Below are 27,003 nucleotides of genomic sequence, written 5' to 3'. Positions count from 1 at the left end.
CTTTAAAAATGGTAATACCATTAGGTGAATTAGGAGGCAGTGTTGCTCCTGGACAGCTGGCAGCCCCTGCATTGCTCAGGAAATTGAAGCTTCCTGTATTTAAAAACTGCATGCTGTGTGAATCCTGGCTGTGTGGGGATGGTCCATAGCTGGAAGGTGGCCGGGAATTAAAGGGAGACCCAGCACAGCTGCCGCTGAAGAAATCTCTGGAAAGCTGTTGGTCACTCCAGGCCATGCACCGACCATGCTCCGGGCGATGAGGATAGAGTCCTGACGGGGGGTGAGGCTGTGCCCGAAACACAGTCTGATAGTTAGAGTTGGTCCCGTAAAAGTCATGGTTGGCTTGAGGAAGAGTAGGATAAATGGGCTCTGGGTACGTTGAGCAGTGTGGCGGGGCTGACAGTACGGGACCCACACTTGGGGGTCTCCCTGCCATTGGCCCTTGGTTAATGACACTTCCTCGACTGGCCATGGCTGGAGAGGTGGGTGGTGTCATCAGATGACCAGAACTCTGGGAAAGCTCCATTTGACCTGAAAAAAAAGTTACCAAAGTATTCACTAATGGCAGGTTAAAATAGATGGGCCACTTCTTTTAAAAAATATATTCAAAAGAGTTATTATTATACCTTTTCCCAACTTGGTTCATTCCTACTCTCTCAAAACAACAAAACTGGGGAACACCAAATATTTAGGTTTAAAAAACGCCATCACAATACATGCATATGTCACAGCAGTGGAGGCTTTTGGAGTTAGTGACTGTGGAAGACAGTCTGAGGCTTTATGCTTCCACGGGTATAAAGGTGGCTAGAGCTCAAGCTTGGGAAGGGCAAAGGGGCCTACTGTTCTCACTTTTCTATAATTAAAAACAAGCTGAATGTTCAGTGGTTTGGTTTTTAGGGTAAAAGAAAAGGGCAATAAAGTCTAAATGACATGGCTTTAAAGCAGCCAGTTCAAAACATCATGCTGATGAGCAATGAGTTATAAATGCCATCGACTCCCGAGGCCTCCAATTTCCCATTGGTGGAATTAAGCCCTTGAACTATAAGGCTCTTCTGGGTTTAAAAGTCTGTGTGTTTAATGAAGTAATGTATGTAAAAGGATTTGAAAAAAGACATAAAGCAAGATGAAGACTTAAGAAATTATCTAGTAGCTAATTCAAGCCACTAGACATTCAGATTGACACAAAAGGTACCCCAGACCAAAGAGGAAAATTATAATGGTTATGCTAAAATGGCTAAATCCACTTTTTAATGGAGGAGAAATAAAGTCTCCTTGAAAGCCAAAAATAAATAGCACCCCCCCCCCCCCGCTTTTTTTTAAAGTCTCAAAGCATCTTAAGGATTTTAGGCACACCTAATCTAATTTTTCTTCCACCAAGTGAAGATAACTAATTTTTTATACTTCTGGTATAAGTAAGACAGTGTGTCCAAGTGGGGTGCCTATGTTAACAATAGTATTGCTAAAAATGTGAGTAACAAATGCTGAAAATCATAGAAATTTTATAAACCATGATGAAAAGGCAGTGACGGTAAGCTTGTTTTATTCTTGGGATGCCTGGAGGTTACCAATTTCAAGAAAGCAAAGGCAGAGCCCCTGTGATGAATACTGAAGCCTCGATGGTTTTCTCGCTGTTTCCTAGGGTACCTGTGAGCGGCATGCTGTCTGCATTCCCCGCCGGGAATGGGTGCAGAGCAGAGGTTAAGCCTCCGGGTTGACTGGATAACAGAGGAAGATAGGTTGTTTCCACGTGGCCTTCATTCTTCACAGCGTCACTGGCAACAGCACTCGCCTTATTACGGTTTGCCAGGAAGCATGAACTCGGAGAAGCAGTGAAGGCGGCTTTACTTGCATCTGGAATGGTTTTTAAAAATGGGGAAGTTAACATCATTCCCACATTCCCAGTAAGAGGAGTCCAAGTAAAAGAAACTGAAAATATCTTAGCGTTGTATCAGAAATCTGGAAGCTCATGAGAAATGGGAAACAAAGCTGGCTCTTGGCTGTGTGCTTGTTTTAGTTAACTGTATGCTTGTGGGTATAGGTGGGTTCTGAACAGCAATAAAAATAATCTACCCTGGCCTGGCCGGTGTGGCTCAGTAGTTAAGTGTCAACCTATGAACCAGGAGGTCACGGTTCAATTCCCAGTCAGGGCACATGCCTGGGTTTTGGGCTCCATCCCTAGTGTGGGGCATGCAGGAGGCAGCCGATCTATGATTCTCTCTCATTACTGATGTTTCTCTCTCTCTCTCTCTCTCTCTCTCTCTCTCTCTCTCTCTCTCTCTCTCTCTCTTCCTCTCTGAAATCAATAAAAATATATTTAAAAAAAATAAATAATCCACTCTGGCGTGAACAGTCTTCAAAATGCAATTCATCACATCCCAAGTAGATGTGTTCTCTTCCTTCTCTAAACTACTAGAGAACTTATTTCTACGCCATTTATAAGGTGGTATACTACATGTGTTGTCTTGAATTACAGAGTTTTGTTTTTTTATTATAGTCATCTCTCCAATCTTATCTAAAGTTTCAAAAGTTAAGAACATTGACTTTGTTTCCTTCAGAGTTTCAGGAAAGTACTTTGAATACTCTATGGAAAAGAGTGGTCTCTAGAAAAAACAGGACTCCATTAATATCAGTATACCGTGTTAGCAGTGACGTGTTTGGGGTAAACTCTGAGACTGGTATAAACCCTCTCAACATGTGTGCTTACAAATGCTTGAACTTCGGTTTACACCAAGAAATATGCAAAGCAAGGTGCACCCTTTAAGTTACCTGAATTTTTCATATACTTGTCCAATAAATTCTGTAACTCCTGCTCTTTGTCATTATTAAACTGGGTCTCCATGGCCAGGAGGATGTATTCATCAAGCAGCATGCGGATCAAATGGAAAGAGCCTTGTTTATGGGTGGGGAATGGGTAGAGGGCATTGTGAGATGAAATAAGGGGGAGAAAGAGAAGGAAAGAGAAAAAGGGAGAAGTCAAGTTATCTTGGTGACCATCTCGCAATACTTTACCAGGAGCAACTGAAATAAACAGTGGACTTTAAATGACCTGCTAAGACCAACATGCTTAACCTGGGTCTCTAATCTTTCTGTGTCCCGCCTGCCCAGCTCACTGTGTGTACTGTCCTGGCAGCTCTTAGGCCACTAATTACATCAAAGGAAAATACGGATGAAAGTGAGACATGCTTTATGCTTTAAGAGGGCACACATTGGAGTGTGATAAGCTTTAACCTGGGGAGAATAAGCTCTATTTTGCTCTATTTCTGTTTACTTTGTACTAAATAATTAGACAAAGGCCAACATAGTCTGGAAAAAGTATCAGGTAAGAAGATGTCTTTAGAGCCTGAAACAAAATGCTCTTTGATTTGAAAAAGGAAAAGAGTAATTTGCATGTAGAAGCTGTTCTGGAAAACCTTATACTTTTTTCCACTATTCAACAGATTTCCCCGAAGTCTTTTTTTTTTTTTTTCATAAAAAAGTCAGGATTCAATGTTGCATATTTTAAGAAACCTTAAATGTTAGCAGGATAGTTAAAATAATAAACTCAATACATTTCATTCATCCCTCAATACAAGTTCACTGATTTTATTTAATTCCATTGAAAATTAAATAAAAACAACTTAGTTCATTATAAGCTATTTTATAATGTAAATATTTCTCAAAATGCAGCTGCCAAATGCAGAAGTACTGTAGTTAGCTTTATAACAATACACTAAGGTAATATTTTTAGGAAAAAGAAGGTGTTTCCTTTTTTAAAGGGCCAGCTTTACTCAATTTGCTTCACATATCACATAGCAGGAAAGATGGTTCAGAAACATGAGAGCATGTCTTCCAAGCTGCTCTCTAATTCCTGAAGGGCAGCTATGTGGGTTCCTGAAAAAATATGTAAAATTTTGCCATATCACAATGAGCAGTGCCTTTGGAAAATAATGCATGGATTAACGTTTACTTGCTTGTTTAATAAAAAGCATTTATCCAAGCCTTATGGAATGTAATGGTATGATATATACATATCACTCAAGTGCCTACATGCCTCAATGAAAGGAATATTCTCCTTCTTCTATGATGAGCAGAGAGCTTGAGTGAAGCCCAAGCCAGAGAGAAGTGTTAAGACTGAACTTCACATGTGATCTGACTCTAGAACCCAGGTTCATAACTACTAGTCTCTACGGGCTTAATATTCAGATATGGTTTGAGAAGTGACAATGCCACATGTTGAAAAATTGATGCAAATGTGACTGGGAACAAATGATGCAATTCATTTAAGAAGAGTTGAATAGAGCACATAGGATACCAAAACTGGATGCATTGTTCAAGGTGAGATTATGCATTACTCGAGCACCAAAGAAGCTCCACTTCAGCAGGAAGTCTTGAGCCCTCTTCTTTAATGATCTTCCATTCTGTTTGCTGGTCTAGAAAGTAAAAGAATAAAATGGAACTATAAAATCTGTCACCTCATTAGTACATGGACCCTACATATGACCCAAGAGGTAGATAACCTGAATGACAAATGGACATATGGCATGCATGCCATTTGTTTCATCAAATAAAATGATCTGTCCAGGGATTCTGATTGTCTTTTCTGCAGTTTTTAAGGTTAATAGATGTTTATTCTGTAGGGTTTTGTTACCTAATAGAATTGAACAACAAAATGAAATAATTTACAAAATATTTTATCTCTTATTTTATTTTGACAGAACAGAAGGTGAACTGTGAAGGAAGGGTGGTATATTTCTGTGAATGATTAACTCTGACTTCTCTGGTCCTGCATGATAATCTGTTTTCCTTCTAGGATAAAAAAGTCCCTACACTATAACTAGTTTCCTTGATATGGAATGGCTAACACCGACCAGTGATGGATATATTTGTTCTCATTGTCCTGTTTTCATGATGGATGACTTGAAGGTTAACAGCAAGAGTTGAAGAAACCACATGGAAAACACATAATACTGAGCTCTTGGAATTTTAAAAAAATGTAAATACTTAAAACCATATTTCTGCCAGCATTTATGGAAACTTGCTTTTTAGAAAAGGGCCAGAATCTTTCCAGTTTCTAAGTTTACCTTTCACTACTGATGTTATTCAGCTGTAACTCTACTGACTGATAGGGAAGGCCTATAGTAGCCCTCCTCCCTTATTCAAAGAAGATATATTCCAAGACCCACAGTGGATGCTTGAAACTGTGGACAGTACCAAATCCTATATATACTAAGATTTTCCTATACACACATACCTATAAGAAAGTTTAATTTATAAATTAAGTGTGGTAAAAATTAACAACAATAATAAAATTCACAATTATAACAATAAATTGTACTAAGTCATGTAAATGTGGTCTCTCTCTTTCCTTCTCTCCCTCTGTTTCAAAATATCTTATTGTATTCTACTCAAGTTTTCAATTAAAGGAAAAACTTCACACTTCTCTTTGGCATATCCAAATTGCCAGTATCACTACTCTTGAACTTTGGGGCTATTATTAAGAAAATAAGGGTTACCAACAGTGGATCTCCTAACCACTAGCTACTAAGGGACTCACAAGCAGGGAGCAGGTACAGCATGGGTAGCTGAAGAAAGGGAAGAGTCACGTCCTGTCAGGACGGAGTGGGATGGTGAGAGATTTCATCAAGCTACTCAGTGAAGAATTAAAACTTGTGGATTATTTATTTCTGGAATTTTCCATTTAATATTTTCAGACCGCTGTTGACCCGAGGTAACTGAAACCATGAAAAGCAAAATTGCAGTTAAAGAGAGACTACTATAGTGTCTATCTCTCGTAGTCCTTAGTCAAGAAAGGATCTATAGAATCAAATCCATGCCCAGTGCTCTCAAATCTGGCATATTCCTAATTTTGCTATTCGGGGTGCCTTATTTGTAGGGCTTCAAAACTCTTCAAAGCATTTTTACACACAGACTGTCACCCCACCCCCAGCAGTAAGAAATTACAGCCAGTTTAGCATTTATTATTGAAAAGTACCTTAATTACTCTCTGCTCTACCACAGTATCCAACCATTCAATAAAAGCCTCCACGGTGGCATTCTTCTTAAGGAGATCTTTCAGTTCTTGGAACACCGTGATAGAGTCATCTATCATGTATAAAAGGGGAAAAAAAGCAGAATATTGCACTCTACATTGAACCCATGAGAAAACCTAAAACTAGGGATCATTAACAATATTATTTAATAAAAGGGAAAGACAGGGAGATTAAGTTACATGTGTTAAAGGAATTCATTTCATATTTTGAAAACAATAACAAAATTCCTTGGTACTTTACTCTTCAAAATTTTAATAAGTGATCTTGGTATGTATTGAAATATAGGTTTAGATATTATACAAGTATGTTTATGCTAGGGAAGAGTAAGTTGTCAATATTGAATTACTCATTTTGAATCCAATGCTTTCGTTAAATGCAATGGCTTAGTTGAAAGCTAAAGGATGAACTAGGCTTATTGATTTCTGGCTTATACAATATTCTTTATCTTTAGCAAAATTTCAATTCTGCGCTGAGGGTTGAGCCACTTACATGAATAATCTTTTATCATGTAAAACTTAAAGGGCCACTTTAAGATTATCATTTTATTAAAGAGTTGGAGGTTTACTGAGTCTCAATGGGTAATATGATTTTATATTAAGGAACAGAAAGCAGGGGTGAGGTTGGACCATCCCCAGAGAACAATCTATTATTGGTGCTGTAGCCTATACAAAGCTGCATTTTTTATTTTATTTTTTTGTTTTCAGAAAGAAATGAAGGGAGAAATAGAAGGTTGTTATCCCTTGGAAACGGAGCTTGGTTGTGTAGACACACATATTGGCTTGGTAAACTCGGCCAGGTGGTCTAAACCTGATCAAGGATTCTCTGTTTTAAAAAACAGTATTGTGCAGAGATAACATTTTTATATGCATCATATGCCATAGATACCAAGAGTGTTAAATACCTGGAAATGTGGATGCTTGTAATGTAAAACTGGAAGAAAATTCACAAAACTCAAGACCATTTTGATTATTTCCAGATTATTTCTATTTTGGTAATATCTAGGCAATAAGATTATGGATAACTTTTATTTTCCTCTTAATATTTTCTAAATTTTCCAGGTTTTCCACAATGAGTCAGTACAATTGTTTTTAAATAGAGAAAACTTTTCTAATTTAAAATGTTTTTTAAAAACAGGATTCTCAAACAGATAGGATTTTTGTACTCCAAGGGAAAAATATTTGGCAATGTCTGGAGACATCACTGTGTTATCACAACTGGGGGAAAGCTGCTACTGGAATCAAGTATAGTGGGTAGAGGCCAGGGGTGCTGCTAAATATCCCACAATGCACAGGACAGCCCCCCAACAAAGAATTATCCAGTTTAAGATGTCAATAGTGCCAAAGCTGGGAAACCCTGCTCAGCAGAGAGAGAAGACTTACGTTCAGTGTAGATATCAGCTTCAGTGTCTGTGCTGCCCGAAATGGTGAGAAGGGCTTGAGATCCAATACTATTCAAGTCAACCTTTTCAATATCCGATACCATAGAATTCACGACATGCTGGTCAAAGAGAGCGGGTCTGGCAATCTACATAGAAAAGGTTTTGTGGGGTTTTTTAAATTACTAAACTACATTAGTGATAGTCTATATAAAGAAAAGTTTTAGCTTCTAGAGAAACATTACCTTCAGGAAAAAGTATCATAAGTGTTTTCTTACTTTAAAACAAAAAAGCAATAACAGATTCATGATCATCTCTGTTAAAAGTTTGAAAATTATTTTGGACTTTGAAAATGAATTTTTTAATTCATAGTAAAATAAGGATCTTAGGACATTATGTTTCTTATCTGGAATTATTCCAAGATAGTCTCTTTTTATTTTTTTTTTCTTATTTTATTTTTTCTATCACCATTTATCCCCTCTATGCCCACTTTCACCTCCATCCCACCCTCAAACTAGTCTTTTAAAATTTAGGGAGCTAGAAACCTTCTTAAAGCAAATGATCATTGAGAAGAGGAAAAGTATACTTTAACAATATACAAATATGCCCTAGCTGGTTTCGCTCAATGGGTAGAGCATCGGCCTGTGGATTGAAGGGTCCCGGGTTCGATTCCAGTTAAGGGCACATGCCCGGGTTGTGGGCTCCATCCCCAGTAGGGGGTGGGCAGGAGGCAGATAATCAATGATTCTCTCTCATCACTGATGTTTTATCATTCTCTCCCTCTCCTTTCCTCTCTGAAATCAATAAAATATATATTTTAAAAACACATAAAAATATACAAACATGTAGTCTAATTTTAAAATTGCTGTTTTCTCCTCTATTTAAGAAAGCCAAATTAGAAGGCAGTTTTAAAACGTGTTGGTTTTGTGGGTTTTACAACATTAAATATCACATGGGCTCATTTCTTTCAAACTTAATTTTTGTTACTTAGGTTCATGTGGCAAATCAGAGTTTTACATTTACATTGCATTTGAGTTATGTTTTTACTTTTATTTTGAAGTAATTATAAATTTATAACAAACTTCAAAGTCAGTGCATAGTACAACTATCCTCAGTATCTACTGTTGTTGAACCCATGTATACAAAGGGCCAACTGTATTTCCATATGCTGCTATCTAGCTTCTCCTAATATTACATCTTACATGATCATTGTATATTACCCAAATCAGGACATTAACCTTGGTATGGTACTATTCACTACTCTATAGAAATAATTCAAATTTTATCAGTTTTTCCACTAATGTCCTTCCTCTGTTCTAGAATCTCACAATGCATTTAATTCCTGTCTGCAGACTCTCCACACTCTGGAACTCCCTCCGTCTTTACTATTAGAAGGTTCATGTTTGAGTTGATGACTCAATATCCTCGGCTTGCTAACATACCTGAGCAAGATGCAAGAAAGATGTTTGTCGTTTCAGAGAGGATACAAATCTTCGCACAATAGGTATTTTCTTGTCAGTCAGAGCTTCTGGCAAGTTTTCCAAGGATGAAACAACCCACTGTTCCCAATTTTTAGCAAAATTTCTTATGTCTGCTAATAAGCTACAAAAAAACAAAAAAAACAAAAAACACCAATGTGTTAAATGCTAAGTTGTTCAAATGCATTAAACAAATGTAGTTTAATGAAGGTGTACAATTATTGTATGACTCCAAGAACATGACTTTTGAAGTCAGCCTATGACCGGCATTTATCACCTTTCTCAATATAGTCAGTCTCCTCAAGCTTCAGTTTCCTCATCTGTTGAGTGCAAATAAGAATAGTATCCATGTCACAAGATTATTATGAGAATTATGTGAAATAATTCATGGTGAGTGCTTAGATTAAAGCTTGTCATGCAGTGTTTATTGATAATTATTATCAATAGTAGAGGCCTGTTGCACGAAGATTCGTGCAATAGGCCTTCCTTCCCCTGGCTGCCGGCACCGGTTTTCCAATGGCACCCGGGACCCAGGCCTTCGCTCTGGCTGCAGCGGAGAAGCCAAGCCTCTTCAGTCTTCAGTTTTCAGTCTTCACTCGGGTGGAGCCTTCAGTCTTAGCTCCGTGCCTGTGTATGCAAATTAACCCACCATCTTTGTTGGGTTAATTTGCATACTCACTCCTGATTGGCTGGTGGGTGTCGCGGAGGTATGGTAAATTTGCATCATTTTCTTTTATTAATGTAGATTAATTCAAGATTCAATCATTTTCTATAAAATATTTCTGGGAAATGTAAGTGTGCACTTGATTTCTCATATTTTAGCTTCTTGAGAGCCCATCACATTGGAAGTGACATCATTTCAGATATGTAATATTAGTTTCTAGTAGCATATTATTATAATCCAAATATAACTCTGGGATAAATTATCAAAAATGTGCTCATTAGAGGACCCTATTTCAAAATTGCAAATGTTGGTTGTGTTTATACTATGAGAACATATAAAATTTTAAAAAATCATCTAATAATCTACCAATTGTATATAAATAAAACAGATTTAAATATATTTGGGGTGGTGCTTAAGTTGAGGACTGAGATAGGGTACAGGAAAAAGAGTAGATAGTTTGGGGTTAAACAGACTTCAATGAAAATATAGGCTGACTCTAAATAAATAACAAGCAAATAAATTAAATAAATATAAAATAATAAACTAACTTCTCTCTGCTCCTGGCTTCCTCATTTGTGAATTTAGGATCATAATTGCTACTTGGAATTGGGTTCAAAAAGCTCCAATTGATAAGTAATTGGTTCAATAAAGAAAGTACAGTGTTTTTCCGATGCTAGAAACCTATGGATTTGAAAAGATAATATTGATCTGTATTTTTGATATGAAAACTTTTCACCATATACTGCCACAGTATGTATACTGTGGTTTTACTTTTTAAAATGTACATATTTACAGTTATTCCTAGAAAGCAGTCTGTGAGATAATAATTAAGACATTCATTAAGAAGATGGTGAGATTATGAGTAATTTTTTAAAAGGTAATTACACATGTTTTTCATTCTCCACAATGAGCATTAATTACTTGCAAACTTAGGGGTAAATATATAGACAGTTTCTTTCAGGCTTATTGTGTGTATTATTGACTGAACCTACCTTTCAGGCATTTCTTGCATTGTTGCAGGAATGAGGACATCTGTAAGAACCTTAATCACAGCAAAAGAGAGTTATAAATTCTTACTTAGTATTTCTGTAGAAAGACATTATTTGTCAATTGCTTTTATTCCTAGCTTTCAAGAGAATAACATGTTAATTCATTTCTGAAACTTATACTTTTATCTCTGAAAACAATACATGGATGAGGTGTGTGTGTGTGTGTGTGTGTGTGTGTGTTTAAAAGGCAGGGGGAGGGTAAGATCTAAAAACATTGCAATTACTAGGTTAAGCAGGTGACACTAACATAGTGGGTACAGAGAGCTAATTATAAGAACGGAGAGAGTACCAAAAAGAAAGGGCTAGACCAGCCGTGGGCAAACTACGGCCCGCGGGCCGGATGCGGCCCGCGGAGCCGAAAGAGCGGAGGGTTCTCTTGCTCTCCCCTCCGCTCCTTCACCAGCAGCAGTGTTAACATGGCAACGTCAGGAAACACGGCCGCAGCTCCTTCTTCTGAGTGGGCAGATTTATATCCCCCATTCAGTAGAAGGAACAACCTCTCAATCTTCCAGAGGCTCCTTGTAATGCCCGCGGACGCGTCCCCCGACATCACCCTGGGAATGCGTAGACACGTTATCGTGGTGATGGAGGGAGACACGCCCCTGGAGAGCACAGTATCAGAGCATTAGCTAAAAAGGAGACCAACAACACTGTTCCCACTGAAGTTGATGTTTTAAAGACCAAAAACCTTTCAACCCAGTCTACATTGCCATCTACATCTACGTCCCGGGCATAATTTGGAAGTTGCACTAAAGAAAATGTTTAATTTACTGTTTACACATTTTGTTCTTTTCTATTTGTTTTAGTTTTAAATTATTTTATTATATTTAAGTTTAATTTGAAAGGCTTTTGTACCTTTCCTTTGTTAGGCAATTTTATTTTGCCTTTGCCATCTTCAATATAAGGTATGTTATTGTGCTGTGATTCCTCCATTTTTTGAAGTTTCAAATTATAATAATTAGTGTTTACATTCTTCTTGTTAAAATGTTTGAAATGAATAAAACTATTGAAATAATAAAAAAAAGACCATACCCTTTTATGTAATGATGTTTACTTTGAATTTATATTAGTTCACACAAACACTCCATCCATGCTTTTGTTCCGGCCCTCCGGTCCAGTTTAAGAACCCATTGTGGCCCTCGAGTCAAAAAGTTTGCCCACCCCTGGGCTAGACTGAGCCCTACAGATGTATGAGATGAAAAGTCATAGACAGAGAAATTAGTGCTGATTCCAGCTCAGGATAAACTATGATGAAAAAAGGAGGTTGTTGAAGCAGGTAGGATAGGAAACGTGCAGACCCACTAGGCTGACTAATAAACTTAGTGGGCCAGCCTGGAGCAGAGGACCAAGAGGTCCACAGGAGAAGAAAGTTCAAAATGTGGGTAGACACTAATCTACAAAGGCCTGCGTAGGCTACCAGCAAAACACACACATTCCCTGAGCATGAGACAGTACAAGACACAGCATTGTCTGTGCTAAGTATGTTCGTTACTAATGGATTGTCTTCCAGACTGTTTCAGTGACTAGAAGCTGGGACCACTCTCTAAAGGGGGATGTGGATCTCGCAGAAGCTCATCTTACACGGCTCCATGCTCAGTGTTCACTGTGCCTCCCTGAGTACTCTGTGAAGAAGAGAAACTTGGTTCATTTCAAGAGAAACTCAGGATCTTTGTGTTGGACTCCAAGAAAGAGACATTTGAGGTGGGGAAGATACTTAAAGGATATTCTTGGAGGTGCCGAATGACATCCAAACGGCTTTCTCCTACTGGTCAGTGTGTGCGCCTGAGCGCCGGCTCTTTTCTTAGACCCGCTCTTGGAACCACCTCCCCGCCCCTTCCTGATTACTCTCTCAAGTCTTCAATATTGCAGACAACTAGTCAGTGCAAACTAAATCTTCTCCTTCAAAATAGTAATATTCTTATTCAACCTCCCCAAACAAGACAATCCTCACTCTCCTCCGTCCTTCTGTAACTGGAACTAAAGGTAGAGAATATCCTGCACTTACTCCTCCATCCTCGCATCCTGTGATGAGGGAGAGCTGAACAGAGGATGAAACTGCAGGCACCCCATTCAGCCTCAAGCCCGCCTGTCAGTTCTTGGTCTGCAGAGGTGCTTCTGGACTGAGTCTCTTTAGCTTCTGCTTCATTTCTCTGCAACTAACTTAGAAGGATTTTTTTTTTCCTTAGTGCTTAACAAGGCACTGGCTTGGGTTTTCTTGCTAACTCTGATTATTTTTTAATGACAATTTAATATGTAAATGTAGAAAATGTACTTTAAAGTACCCAGATTTCAATATAGTTTTCTCCCTCGGCTTGGACCATGCTGCTCCTCTAACGAGAGAACAGACTGTGGGGAACTAGCCTCGCCCCCTTCCTGCTAAATGTTTGGCTAGAAGGCCAACTGGCTCCTCTTGTCTTTGTTCAGGACGTCTTTGTGATCCTTCTGTAGACACTTGGGACTCTTATTTGGTTTGAGAACAAAAATGACATTAATGCATTAAAGCTAGAGAGTTTAAAGATTTTTCAAGTTATTAGTCCTGCTCTTTCCCAAAACACTGACATTATGAAAAAAAACCCACATTGTTATTTAATCTGAAAACACCTTGAACAATTAATAAAAATTAACTAAGTGTCCATGTATTAGTATGTCACATTTAGGATTATTCTTAGCTATAAATAAAAATGGATTTTGTTTTCATGTAAACTTAAATTAAAATACATATACTATTAAACATACACTATTAAACTGCTTGCTTTCCTCATCAGAAAAAAAAATTAATGGTGTTTCTCCAGCCAGAAATAACAAATTTATTGAAAATATATTGCAGAAATGTAGATACAATGCTCTTAAAAGAAATATATACTAGTAGTTTGTGTTTAAAAGAGTCCAAAGAGCTTACCTTATAAAGAATTGAGTCGCAAACACAGAAAATGTCAATGATAACAGGGTTTTCAAGCAGAGGAAGGAGATGATCAGGCATCCCTTGCCAAAAGTGTAACAAGAAATGCTGGATCTAGTTGCAGAGCAAAGATTATGCACATTACGATTTTTGCTTCAACTCGTATAAAGAACAGACCAAGAACGTATTTACAGTATGGTCAGCAAAGCATTTTTTGTCACTCTTACCTCTTCAAAGTTCCCATTAATTGCATTGTCCAGGATGCATTGGCAGTGAGTTTTGTACATCATTATGAGGGTATCGACCTATTTCAAGGAAGAAAAAGCTTAACCACAGCATCCTTTCAACACGGCCTTCATTTGTTCATTCATTCAACACACATTTATTAAGCTCCTGTCATATACCAGGCATTGTGCTCAATGCTGAGGAATCAAAAATAAAGGAAAAATTCTTATTTCAGGGAGCTTACTGCCTTGTGAAGGGAGAAAGGCAAGCACTGTATAATCATAGAACAGTACCATAACACAGAGATATACAGGCCAAGGCAACATTGTGACTTTCAGCTCAGTAAGAAAATGACCTTTGATTGGAGAATTAAGTGTGAAATGGTAAAACACACCAACTCTTCAACGTTAAGTTTCATTAAGTAGGTGCTTGGGCAGTGTGGTGTAGTGGTTTCCAGGTTCGGTTCCTGAGTCAGTTAAACCTCAGCGCCCAGCGCCACTGCACTTCTTACCAGGTGTGACTTTCGACATGATTCTCAGTCTCTGACCCTCAGACTTTTGTCTTTATGCAGAGTAGTAATAACATATCACTGATATGGTGTTAAGAAGATGAAGTAAGATGTGATGCACAAAGAACAGTGCTTGGTACATAGTAACACTTTACTAAATACTACCTAAAATTAGTAATAATATCAAATGATTCCTTCACCCCGAAAAAGTTTGGGTATTGAGTGTCTATCATGAAAAGTCTCTATTTCCATGTTACCACAGATAATTACATTGCATATGGTTTTAAACATAATCTAAAATTTGGAATGGATTAGAACTAGATAATATTCTAGCAATTTACAAATATTCAAATTCAAAACCATTTGATAAGCTAGAAATGTGCCTACTATTACCAGTTGTGTAGTTCATGTGGGCAGGAGCATGGCCTAGAGGTTAAAGGTGTGAACTTTGCCCACAGACTACCTAGATTTGAATGTCAGTTCTAATCTGCCACTTACTACGTGACATTAGGCAAGCTACTTAACATGTGTGTGTTTTTATTTCCTCATCTGTAAAGTGGGAATAATGATAATAAAAATCAAATAGGATCGTCATGAGGACTAGATGAATTAACACATGGAAAGTGGTTGGAGTAATCCATAATATATGTTAAGAAATTGAGCGCTATTACTATTTTTATCCCATAGTATCTAGGGTGGTGACAGTGATGGGGATTTCCTGTCTAATCCTTTGCTCTCCAACCTTGATCCCTGAAGCCCAGTGACAGCACACATTTTGGGGGGTTAGCTCAAACTGTATAAAGATGACATGCAAATTACCAATCTCCCTCCAAGGAGGTATGCTGACTATGGGACACCTCGAGCAGGAGATGTCACCATTAATGTAACTGAGACATGCAATAATATGTTTTGGCAATAGTATTTTATTTTTAGATGGGTTAGCATGACAGATAGAAGGGAATTCACAACTGATGTCAAAAAATAACCATTTGAGCCCTGGAAACTATGAAAGTACAAGTAAGCTTTTATCTTCACAAGTATTGCCATTTATTTGTGTCAAATTTATTCTACACAAATCATCAAAATTTTAATCTTATTATTGGTACTTCATTTGTTTATTTTGAATTTACACTAGAGGCCCAGTGCACAAAATTCGTTCACGGGAGCAGGGGGTCCCTCAGCTTGGCCTGCACCCTCTTGCAATCTAGTACCCCTCGGGGGATGTCCAATTGCCAGTGTAGGCCCAATCCCACAGAGATACCTGCAGAATGGGGCCTAAACTGGCAGTTGGACATCCCTCTCACAATCTGGGACCACTGGCTCCTAACCACTCACCTGCCTGCCTGCCTGATCTCCCCTAACCCCTCTGCCTGCCTGCCTCATCGCCCCTAACCACTCGCCTGCCTGCCTGATTACCCCTAACCACTTGCCTGCCTGCCTGATAGCTCCTAAGCACTCTGCCTGCCTGCCTAATGGCCCTTAACCACTCTGCCTGCCTGCCTGATCACCCCTAACCACCTCTGCCTCAGCCCCCACCACCATAGCTTTGTCCAGAAGGATGTCCAGAATGATGTCCAGAAGGCTGTCTGGTCTAATTAGCATATTATGCTTGTATTATTATAGATAGTCTTAGGACAATAAATTCTCCTTGTATTATACTTTGCATTCTTTATAAACATAATTTTGCTCGATTTTCTGAGAATAGATGCAGGAACAAAGGCAAGTTTTATCTCCAGTAAAGTCAGTGAGAATTGATGGAGGGTAGCAACTGCCTTGAGTGACAGTATGATGAGGCATAAATCAGGTCCCTCATCTTCAGCTAACACCCCTCAGTCAACTTTTCACTGGGCAGTCCCATCCTTTCTGTCTCAAGAAAGCAGGTGCTGAGCTTCCGCCCACCACTCTTTCTAGGAACTGTAAAGTTATCTGGGGAACTTGGCTACCGTAAAGAAGGTGAAAGGTGGGGTCTCAGGGCTCTCAAGGGACAAAATGAGTGCTAGTCCCTGGTGCTCATGATGGGGACCAATGGGAATGACTTAGAAACCAGAGGTTATGTAAGCACCTTGATACCTGACTGAGATAATGATCTACAGACCAGTTTTTCAAGTTGACAGGTGAGGAATTCCTTGGAGGCCAGCAGAGAAACTGAAATAAACTATTGGGATATGTTCCTCGCTTCTCTTTTTCCTTTGTTGCTCTCTCCCCACATTTCTCTCTCATCAGGTATATTTACACAGTAAAGTCTTTACAATATGTAGGAATCCTTTCCACAAAGGTGCTCAACCATACCCTCCCCCAAAGAACTGTGTTCCCTGAGGTGCCACTGATTTCCACAGGTTTCCCCACAAACTGCCACATGTTAACATTTACAAGAGCCACCTTAAATCTGAAGTCATAATATCACACATTACATCTATAAGGTAAAAAGGGTGGGAGAGGAGAACAGCAGGAAGTGGACACACTTCAGGAGATTTGCTTGGAATCGGCATTTGAGAATAAGCTTCAGTACTTCACCTATTCTTAACTGGCAGAGTATGTGTCATCAGAAGGAACCCCAGAAGTTACTGTGCATGTCTACCTATCTACTGATAGTTTTCTTATTAATGTGTTATTTTCATTTCTGGTTTCTACAGTAATACAATTGGGCATTAGTTCATCATATTCCTCTGTCTTTGCACCTCAAAATATGACCAAAGGTGTTTTCCTCAAATGCTAATGAAAAATGAACTCCAGTTCAGTTTAAAAAAGAATGTACAAATGATGCCCTGATTTAAAAATAGATCCTGCTATTAGTCAGCTAGTAGGTATACAAAAATGACTTCAGAAATTCAGAAATAGAGGAGGATTTAGCCACACATTTTATTACATAAACACTGAAAAAAGTCATGTTGAAGATTATTTACAAACTGAATCCTATGAAAAATTTTTCTTCCTTAACTTTCAAAAACACTTGCAACTGTCAGAGAACCAAAAATTTTAGAATTGAAAAGAAGCTTTGCGACCATCTGGTGCATGGCCTTGCATTCATCTAGGTACCTCCCCTCAGTGCTAGGAACAGATCCTGTTCTGGAGGAGTGCTTGGTAACTCTTTACCGAAATTAAATGGAGTTCATCCCACACATAAAGCTTATGGTTTAAAACCTGCATGTGATAGATGCATTCTGGTATTTTCTTCCTTCACACTGAGTTTTCAATGAAAAACAATCTTTAGTCTTGTAATGTTTATTTTACCAACTTCTGATTATGTACTATCATGGAGATGGTAAATAATTAATTGGAAAGTGTTTGATCGATGTTAGTAAACACTTGTCCCTGCTATAAATCAGTCCATGATGTTTGAGTATGCAGATTTCTGACTGCTTCCTGCAAGTGGCATGAGATTCCTAGCAAAGTGAGATACGGAACCAACATATCAGAAAATCAACAGAGAAGCAGCTTTCATTGATACCTTTTCTTTAGAAATGCATCCTTGGTACACAAGGTGTTGAGCACTGGGGAATTCCGGGAGAAGTGTTCCAGTTTTTGAGCTAAGTGAATATTTACGAGTGAAGCCACCCTATAATTTAGAAAAATGAAAAGAAATAAAGTCATTATTAAAAATACAATTATAATAAAATAGGAGCCCATAAAATTTCATTCTTTATCCTAAAACCCATGGGAAATTCAAGATTTAGGTAAACCGTTTAAATTGTGTAACTGAATAAACAAGACATGTCAGAATTATTGTTTCCAAACGGTAAATAGTTTCATAGTCAGGATAAATTTCCTATTTGGATTTTAGCTTTGAACATTTTCTAGTTTTCACAACTTTTAGAGATTTTAATTCACATTTGTTTAAGAGCATAAATTTTGAAAGGTCTACTTTTAGAACTATTGAAATTATTATAACTCTGAGAGAATAAAGAATTGCCAAACCCAGCTTCCTCATTTATGAATTAAATAAATGAGATAAGTTAATTTAATTATTCAGTCTCAGAGATAATTAGCAGTAGAATTTTGATTAGAGTCTAAGTCTTCTAACCCCCAAACCAATATTCTGGACTTTCTCACCTCAACCTTCCCCCAACCCTAAGTTCAGATATTTGTTCTTTAGAATCTCTAAGGGAAAACACATCTCTATCTGATTTTGGATTTAGCCCTGTTAACCTTTAGTTATGGAAATGGATAATGGTAATCATTGTGCAACAATTACAGATGAAATACGAATTAAATGTTAAGAGTAACTTTATACTTTTAGAATAATATGTAGAAAAATATATTTATGATCTGGAATATATACAGATTTTAACACACAATATACAAAAAAAGCCCACTAAGCTTAGAATTTTAAAATTACATTCATCAAAAGATACTATAGAATGCTGAGTTATGCCACCAATAGCGAAAAGTTATTTACAACACAGAATTTCACTCCTGCACATGTGCACTTGAAAAATATTCATAGAAATATTGTTTTTCAAGTAAAAATTTACACCAACAATGGAATAAATAAATGCATTGTGATATGATATTTTTATACAATGTAATACTATACAGCAGTACAAATAAAGGTACTAGAACTACATGTATTAACATTGATGAATCACAAAACCTAATGTTGAATGAAACCAGAAAGCCACAGAAAAAAATGAATCCATTTTTATGTAGGGAAAATAATAAACAATACATTGGTGATAATAAGCTGGGAAATAATAAACAATACATAAAATTTACTATCTTAATCATTTTTAAGTATACAATTCAACAGTATTAAGTACATTCAGATTGTTATGCAATTATCAACACATGTTTAGGTATTCATTCATAGTGGTAAACTTTAAGGAAAAACAGAGGAGTGATTAAGACCAAATTCTGGAGAGCAGAAACTTTTGGTGTCAGGGGGAGGGAAATGATTGGGGTGGGACACACAGAGGACTTCTCTCTTTTAGGCTATGAGGTACATCTTCAGTTTTTAATATTATAATTATTTTCAAAATTGTGTGTGTGTGTGTGTGTGTGTGTGTTGCGAATAATATTACATTTTCCAATAAAAATTTTAGAGTGTTAAAGAAACACATATTAAGGAACAAAATATATGTTCTATTTTTATATTTATTTAAAGTTCTCATGTTGATAAATAATCGTTTTGTGTAACGGAAGCTATCAATTGTGTGGAATATCAAGAGTGCAATGGGGGGAATGGGAGACGTCTGAAATATGTTCAATAGTAAGGATTTTTTTTTTTTAAAAGAGTGCTCAAGGGAAAGGTTTTAAAATTTAATTTGTTTGAATCTGTTAACAATTGTGTCAAAGTTGTTATAAAATCAAATAATATCTGTCCAAAACATGGAACAAAAAAAAAGAAGGATTGATAAATTGGCATAGAAAGTAAAATATAATAATTTTGATTCCAGAAATGTGTTTGCTATTTTAACGGTACTAGGAGGTGCCAGATCATAGGCCAGCTGCAGAGATCTGAAAATTTTTTTTGTCAACTGATGACTTCAGTACTCTTGAGTAAACTATTTTAAAAATCTTATTTCCAAAAGAAAATAAGAAGGAACCTACAGAAAAGAAACCATATGATTAGAAGGCAAGAGGGTCTGATTTATGAGGAAAGATTAAAGGAATTCAGCTGCACAGTTTGGCTAAGTGATGACTAAAAGAGAGCATGATAACACTCTACAAATATTTGAAGAGCATATACCAAGAAGGGAGGATTTGTTATTTATCTTGGTACAAAGTTGTTGAACTGGCCATGAATAGTTGATGTTAAGGTGAAGGAAACTCAAGCTATCAGGGAAACTTCCTGGTTGAAATGTATAAAATGGCAGAAATTGAGGTAGTAAGGGACTTTTTCCTTAAGAAATAATGGCAAATCAGTACTTTAGCTAGTTAAAACACAATAAAATTTGAAGCACTACATTTATGAATAAAAACTAAAAACTATCAAAATTCATACCACTGATTGATAATTACTGTTACCATCCTCTTTCCCTTTTGTTTTGCTTTTGTTGATTTTGTTTGCTTTTATACTAAGAACTATTGAAAACTTCTTAAAAAGTATAGATTAAACATTAATAAATACCCATGTACTCACCACCTTGATTAAGACATTAGACATTTGAAACGTTAAAGCAGCTTCTATAGCTCTCTCTAATCTCTTCCCCTTCCTTCCTCAAAGAAATAATTAATGTTCTGGATTTGGTTGTTATCATACCTATTCAAATCTCTAAGATTTACTTCATATGTAAATATTCTTAAGCAATAAGTACTATTACTTAAAAAATGGGACAAAAAAGTATGTATCCTTCTAAGTTCAATAAGCTTTTTTCACTGAACTTTAGGTTTTTAAAATTAATCTAATTTGGCTCTTACAGCTATAGTTCACTCATTTCCAAAGAAGTATAGCATTCTCTCATTTAAATATATATAAAACATGTTTTCCCATTATATCATAATGGACATTTAATTTTTAATATTCTGAGATTATAAACAATACTTTTATGAACATCCTCAGACATGCCTCCTTGTGCATGGTGTGAAGGTTTCTCTAGGAATGCAGTTATAAGGTGTGTGCACCTTCAATTTTACTAGTTATTGTCCCTAATACTGTTTATGAGAGTTCCTTTCCTCCACATTCTGAAAACTGTATTTTCAGACTTTTTAATTGCTATTATTCCAATGATAGTTAAATAATTACTCGCCATTTTAATTTGCATTTCTCTAATTAAAAGTTTAAATTGAGCACTTTTCACATGTTTATTGGCAGAAATGGTATCCAAAATATTATGGACCATATGTTCTGGAACCTGATCAATCAGAATGGGCACTCTGAACAACATATTATGCATCAGTCATTCTTTTTATCTTGTGGGACCTGCCTGTTCATATACTTTACTATATTTCTATTGAGTTGTCTTATTATTTTTGAGTTGAATACTTTACATATTCCAAAACTGTACTGTTGTATAGAACTTTCTGTGATGATGAAAATGCTCTTCTTTAATCTGCACTTAAGTAGTACCATTCCATAAGCATGAAAGAGTTCATTCCTTACATACAATGAATGCCTTAGGGCAGTGGCAAACTCATTAGTCAACAGAGCCAAATATCAACAGTACAACGATTGAAATTTCTTTTGAGAGCCAAATTTTTTAAACTTAAACTTCTTCTAATGCCACTTCTTCAAAATAGACTCGCCCAGGCCGTGGTATTTTGTGGAAGAGCCACACTCAAGGGGCCAAAGAGCCGCATGTGGCTCACGAGCTGCAGTTTGCCAACCATGGCCTTAAGGCTACATTCCCTCTGGGCATCCTAATTGGGAAGAGCTGGGACTTTCTTTAAACTCTTCAAACTCTTTTTTCCTATTATTTTCACTCACTGCAGATGACCTAACTGACCACTAACTATTTCCTCAGAGAGAAGTCTGAAGCCACCAAACTACCTCAATTTCTGCCACAAAATCTGCAAATCTACTTGCATCTGAACTTATCCTTTCCACCCTCCAGTTTTAATGAAAGAAGTGTTCCTTCTCCAGGGCCACTTCCTCCACTCTGAGGTTCGTCCAGGCCCACCTTCAGTGACCTTGTGCTCTCAACTTTCCCCTCCCTGTCTTTCATATCTAGGTTGTCTACTCTTACCAGAGGTGTTTTACCAAATTAGAATGATTGTCTAATCCAGCCGTGGGCAAACTACGGCCCGCGGGCCAGCCCATTCGCTGTTCGCTGTTCTATCCGACCTGCGGAGCCGCAAGAGCGGAGGGTTCTCTTGCTCTCCCCTCCTCTCCTTTACTTTGAATTTATATTAGTTCACACAAACACTCCATCCATGCTTTTGTTCCAGCCCTCCGGTCCAGTTTAAGAACCCATTGTGGCCCTCGAGTCAAAAAGTTTGCCCACCCCTGGATTCTTCAAAACTAAATTTCAAGTCCTTCCCCAAGTATCACCCTCAACGTGACTACATTTTCTACATTCAACATACCACTTCCCACTCATTTTTAAAAGTGTATTTTTATTGATTTCAGAAATGAAGGGAGAGGGAAAGAGAGAGGGGAGAAAGAGAGAGAGAGAGATCAATGATGAGAGAGAATCATTGATTGGCTGCCTCCTGCATGTCCCCCATGGGGGATCGAGCCCGCAACCTGGGCATGTGCTCTGACCGGGAATCGAACCATGATCTACTGGTTCATAGGTCAATGCTGAACCACTGAGCCATGCTGGTCAGGCTTGCCCCTCATTTTATAAACAAATCAAACCCAGCTCTCCACTGAAAATGCTCTCCCTGAAGTCATTAATTATCTCCACTTAAGTAGTCCCATTGATATTTTCCAGTCTGTATCTTGATGACCTTTTAGCGCCATTTCGTAGTAGTAGCCATTCCCTTTTATTGGAAGCAATTTTTTTTTTCTCTCAGCTCTCTGCCACAATATTCTCCTCCTCTTAGCTCTCTAAATTTTCTTCAGTTATCTTGTTGGCTTTTTCTTCTATCTCACTTTTCACAACTCTTCTTATAACTTCTTCTCATTTATTTATTCCTGGACATTTTTATCCATTACCCTGGCTTCAGTCACTATTAAACTAAATATCTAAGTCCTCTTTCTTGTGCTAACACTGTGATGCTGCTAAGCATCCTACAGAGCACAGGACATTCCCCACAACACAGAATTATTTGGCCCCAAATGTAAATAATACCAAGTCTGAGAAACCCTAATCTGTGCTGTTCCAGCTGTATAGACCACTTTTCAACTCCCTTCCCCCAATGCACTCCTCCTCCAAATTCCCACTTCTTCTCAGTTATTTCCTTAAATGTCACTTCCTCTGGGAAATGTCCTTAACCACTTCAACTATGTTAACTACCATGATACCCTTTATAATCACTTAAGATATATTTTCCTGCTACCATGTAAAGGGTCAAATCTATCCACTCACTATTTTGTTCCCTAGTCTCTGTAACTCCATATATCTATTAATATCTTGACCATGGGTTTTAAAAAAATAGAACTTTACTGAGAATATTTTAGAAAGCAAATGTATCTCTTAGCCTCAATTTCCTCAGTTGTAAACTAGCAATGTTAACATCTATCTTCCCTACCTCACAGTTATTCATGTTCAAGTGACCAGAAATATGAACATTAATAAGTATTAATGTTCAAATGACTTACATTGAAAGTCTTGGGTCCTGAGCAAACTATGATGATCACCTTAAGTACAAAATATTTTTTTATTTCAATTTTGTTAAACAAATATTTTATTATTTTTTTAAGTATCTAGTGTACTTCTGAACCTTTAGAAAATCCTTAATGGTGTTCATTTCTATAATCATTATCATAATGGCACTCTATTATTGCTTCAGGTATGTTTAGAAAAATAGGCTAGATAGCCTAACCAAAATCATTTATTTTCACTTTATCGACAAAATCTACACCTGAATTTGTCATGTACTCTTCTGGGGATGAAACAGAAGACTTGCGATACATTTTCCTATTATTCCATAAACAAGGCCTGCCATACACGTGCTATATCAGCTGACAGTTTGCTAGGACACCAGCTCTACCAAAGTGGTAGAAAAAACACCTGAGAGAAGTTACTTAAATTCCCTGTTGACATAAACTTCAGTCAACTGAAGTCTATTTCCAAGTCAATATGCTTGCACTTTCACAACTGCTCATCTAATAAAGAGCTATTATTTCATTGATAAAGAGAGCAACCTAGAGAATTTTATTGTATAACTAGCCATTAAGTGCATTAAAAACACTGGTGGGAAGAAATTGGTCATTTCAGAAGATTGGGGCTTTCTATTTTTTTTTCTTAAGATAATATGCTTGCATCATTTCACCAAACTAATGGAGCTACAATTGACCTCGGGTCCAGATTTACCACCCAGCACAGTGTCATGGGCCCTTAGTTCAGTGGCACCCCTTTTTAGTTAACTTGATAATGAAGGCCTTATCCTGTGCCTAATTAGCCATGCCGTCCCTAATGGCAGCCTGACTCTTTAGATAAAGTCAGTTTGCTGATCTGTGGTTTGGTTGGGGGCTGGTAGGAGGAGGGGAGTCTAGGGACAAAGTGAGGGGGGATGGTATAATGTGCCCTTTCTCCCTAGCTCCCACCTCCACCATCCACAACCCCCCTCATTGAAGAAGCGGTCAGCATAGTAACTAACACACACACACACACACACACACACACACACACACACACACACACACGTGGTTAAAACAGAACACAATATTGAAACAAACCATAACATAACACGTGGGCTTCTTGATAAGAATTAAAAGTTTTGTCTAAACAGGTATATTCCAAATAGCAATTCTTTCCATATCCTTAGCATTGGGCTTTCTGTTTACTTTTAAATGGAAATTGCTTTGCTCAGTAATGGTCTCTTTTTGCAATAGCTTAAACATCTGATGTTAGGTGTGGATAACTGAAAAATTACCTCTCCTAGGTTAATTGGAAGTTGTTCAGTAGGTCCATGCAAGGAACCATTAGCTGCCCCAAGTATAACTTAGTTCTGTCTGATGACGTCAAGTTATTCAAGGAGCTCCTAATAAATAACATTTATTTCTATATTTGCCAATAAGGATGATGAACACTTACTGCTTGGTTTGCAATACATATTGTAGCAAATGTAAAACAGAAGAAATGAAAGTAGTGCTTACCTCATTCTTAAGCTTGCTTCCAGAAAACCTTAAAAATCAGTATATTTTCCATTAGTTAAAAATATACATATACAGTGATAGCTATCAAAAAAATGCAGAAAACCTACAAAATAGCATACTATGATTAGTGAAATAAATCTAGAGAAATTTATTTGATGTTCAAAGAGATCCAAACATATTTTTCAACTTAATAAAAAATAAGTCTACTAAGGAAAAGTAAAATTAAGAATATGTAGGGAAGTCTGGTAAGATTTGAGGCAAACAAAAAATACTTGATATTAAATATTTGTGTGCGTTCTGGCTATAATTGCCCTTTAAAATGGGTAGGTAGTGGCTAGTAAGCCTCCATTATGTCCTTTGTAATATCTGAGTTCATCTTAGTAAGACTCAGGTGACTACATTTATTTTTTTTCCACAGGACACTTTACTTTTAAAAATTATTCATTCTTTGAGAGCTAAGAGCAATTATTGATAAGTCACCAAGGCAAGCTCAGATGTAGATTTAATTATTCTGAGCACTAAAATTTAAAAAATTATCATTGTATATATCACGGGTTTCACTGAATGTCACTTCACTTGTGAATTACTTCCTCCTGAGAGTTAATGGCAGATCAGAGCAAATGTGTTCTTTACATTCATTTGTGTTTTTCCTTTCACAGAGACTCAAAAAGGTGAGTAGTTTTATCTTACTAAGGTAAGCTGGTAGTCAGGACATATGTGATCGGAGACAATTGTAATAAACTTTTCATATGTGTAAGGTATTGGTCAAGCACATCGATATTCAAACAGGTTTGTCACTTAGCAAAAGAAAAACACACTTACAATTCCTGCCTTTATTTTTACTGAATCCCGCCTGAAAATAGACTCAGCCTTATGAATAAATACTAATTTAAAAGCAATTCTGCTTCCCTGATTTTTTGTTGTCGTTGTTGTTGTTGTTCATCTCTCTGGAACACCTGTTTCACCATTAATTTGTCATTAATGATTGTGAATTATATAAACTGTGCAGTAATCTAGACCACATCACAGTAACTGTCCATACGAAGTTGTAATTAAGGCCTGATGCTTAAAAGGAAATATTTTATAAGTAAAATTAGTAAGTCATTCTATTCAATAGATAATCATGCATATTTAAAGAAAAGCAGAGAATTTGTTTGAAGGTATTAGAATTCTACCTTGTCAGGCCTTTTCCAGAATAAACGGAGTGGTAATATGCACTGCTTTCTTTGATGCCAATCCCATAATAATGATACCTAGAACAAGGACAGGAACCAGCTGTGTGTTAATGCAGGAGTTTATGGAAGGAAAAAGGATACCAAAGTATAATTGAAATAAAGCTCAAGTAAGAACTGCAATCCACTGAGCACCTTCCTTTCCTGATTTAAGTAACATCTTAATATGCTAAATCCCTCTTTGATGGTAACTAATCCTACTTATGTTTTAAATATATTTAAAATGTACTTTTGGCTCTTGACTTGATAAAGACAAAAAAAATCACCTACTGCCAATTCCCTTCAAACCTTTAAAAAGTTAGGTGTCAAAGCAAAAAACAAAGTTATTGTAGGCACTTAAATTTGTAAATGTATGCATTGGCTCTAAGTATATACATAGAATGTATCTATTTGCAAATGGCTCTATTCATTTGAATTTCATCAATTGAAAAAAAAATGGTAGGTTTCCTTTGTAGTGTATCTGTTAGATAGAGAAAACAGTATGACATTACATGTGAGGAAGTCATTGATATCATGTATAGGAATAGGTATGAAGCATGTGACCCTTTAAAAGTTGTTCCTCATGTGGGAACAACTCACTATCATTTTCACTTCATTTTCACTATCATTTTCACTTCAAACTTTTGTGCAACAATGGGGGGTGGAGGGGAACAAAGTCATGAATCAATGGAAATATGAGTCACAGAATGTAAGTGTTACGAAGAATTTGTTATAAATGTGTCCATGAATCCTGAGCCACAGGTAAGTGTTGGATCTTATCTAGTCTTAAGTTGTAGCATATTCTCCTAAACTGAAGACTCCTGGCATATTACACACCTAAGTGCAAAGACTACAAATGTTGTACAGAAGCTGGTCGAATAGTGGGTGTTTGGTGAGGGCGGCCACAGCCTGACAACCTCTGC

The 27,003-nt window shown here is 37.1% G+C and overlaps 1 protein-coding gene across 1 annotated transcript in view; it reads right to left on the bottom strand.

The window, feature by feature from the left end:
- The window catches only part of RFX6 (regulatory factor X6), a gene marked incomplete at both ends in the record, with an annotated part of 44,220 nt that overhangs the window by 4,126 nt on the left and 13,091 nt on the right, over positions 1 to 27,003 (bottom strand). Inside the window, 13 exons of the mRNA XM_080664174.1 lie at positions 19 to 531; positions 1,645 to 1,851; positions 2,767 to 2,889; positions 4,292 to 4,409; positions 5,972 to 6,081; positions 7,409 to 7,553; positions 8,847 to 9,006; positions 10,539 to 10,588; positions 13,495 to 13,608; positions 13,722 to 13,799; positions 17,676 to 17,783; positions 24,870 to 24,897; positions 26,045 to 26,122. Coding sequence (XP_080520300.1) covers positions 19 to 531; positions 1,645 to 1,851; positions 2,767 to 2,889; positions 4,292 to 4,409; positions 5,972 to 6,081; positions 7,409 to 7,553; positions 8,847 to 9,006; positions 10,539 to 10,588; positions 13,495 to 13,608; positions 13,722 to 13,799; positions 17,676 to 17,783; positions 24,870 to 24,897; positions 26,045 to 26,122 — 1,832 coding nt within the window. The remainder of the gene's footprint in view (positions 1 to 18; positions 532 to 1,644; positions 1,852 to 2,766; positions 2,890 to 4,291; positions 4,410 to 5,971; positions 6,082 to 7,408; positions 7,554 to 8,846; positions 9,007 to 10,538; positions 10,589 to 13,494; positions 13,609 to 13,721; positions 13,800 to 17,675; positions 17,784 to 24,869; positions 24,898 to 26,044; positions 26,123 to 27,003) is intronic.

The sequence above is a fragment of the Plecotus auritus genome, assembly GCF_963455305.1.
Source record: "Plecotus auritus genome assembly, chromosome: 4".
NCBI lineage: Eukaryota > Metazoa > Chordata > Mammalia > Chiroptera > Vespertilionidae > Plecotus > Plecotus auritus.
Note: the sequence above shows the minus strand (reverse complement) of the source record. Positions and strands in the feature narration are given on the sequence as shown.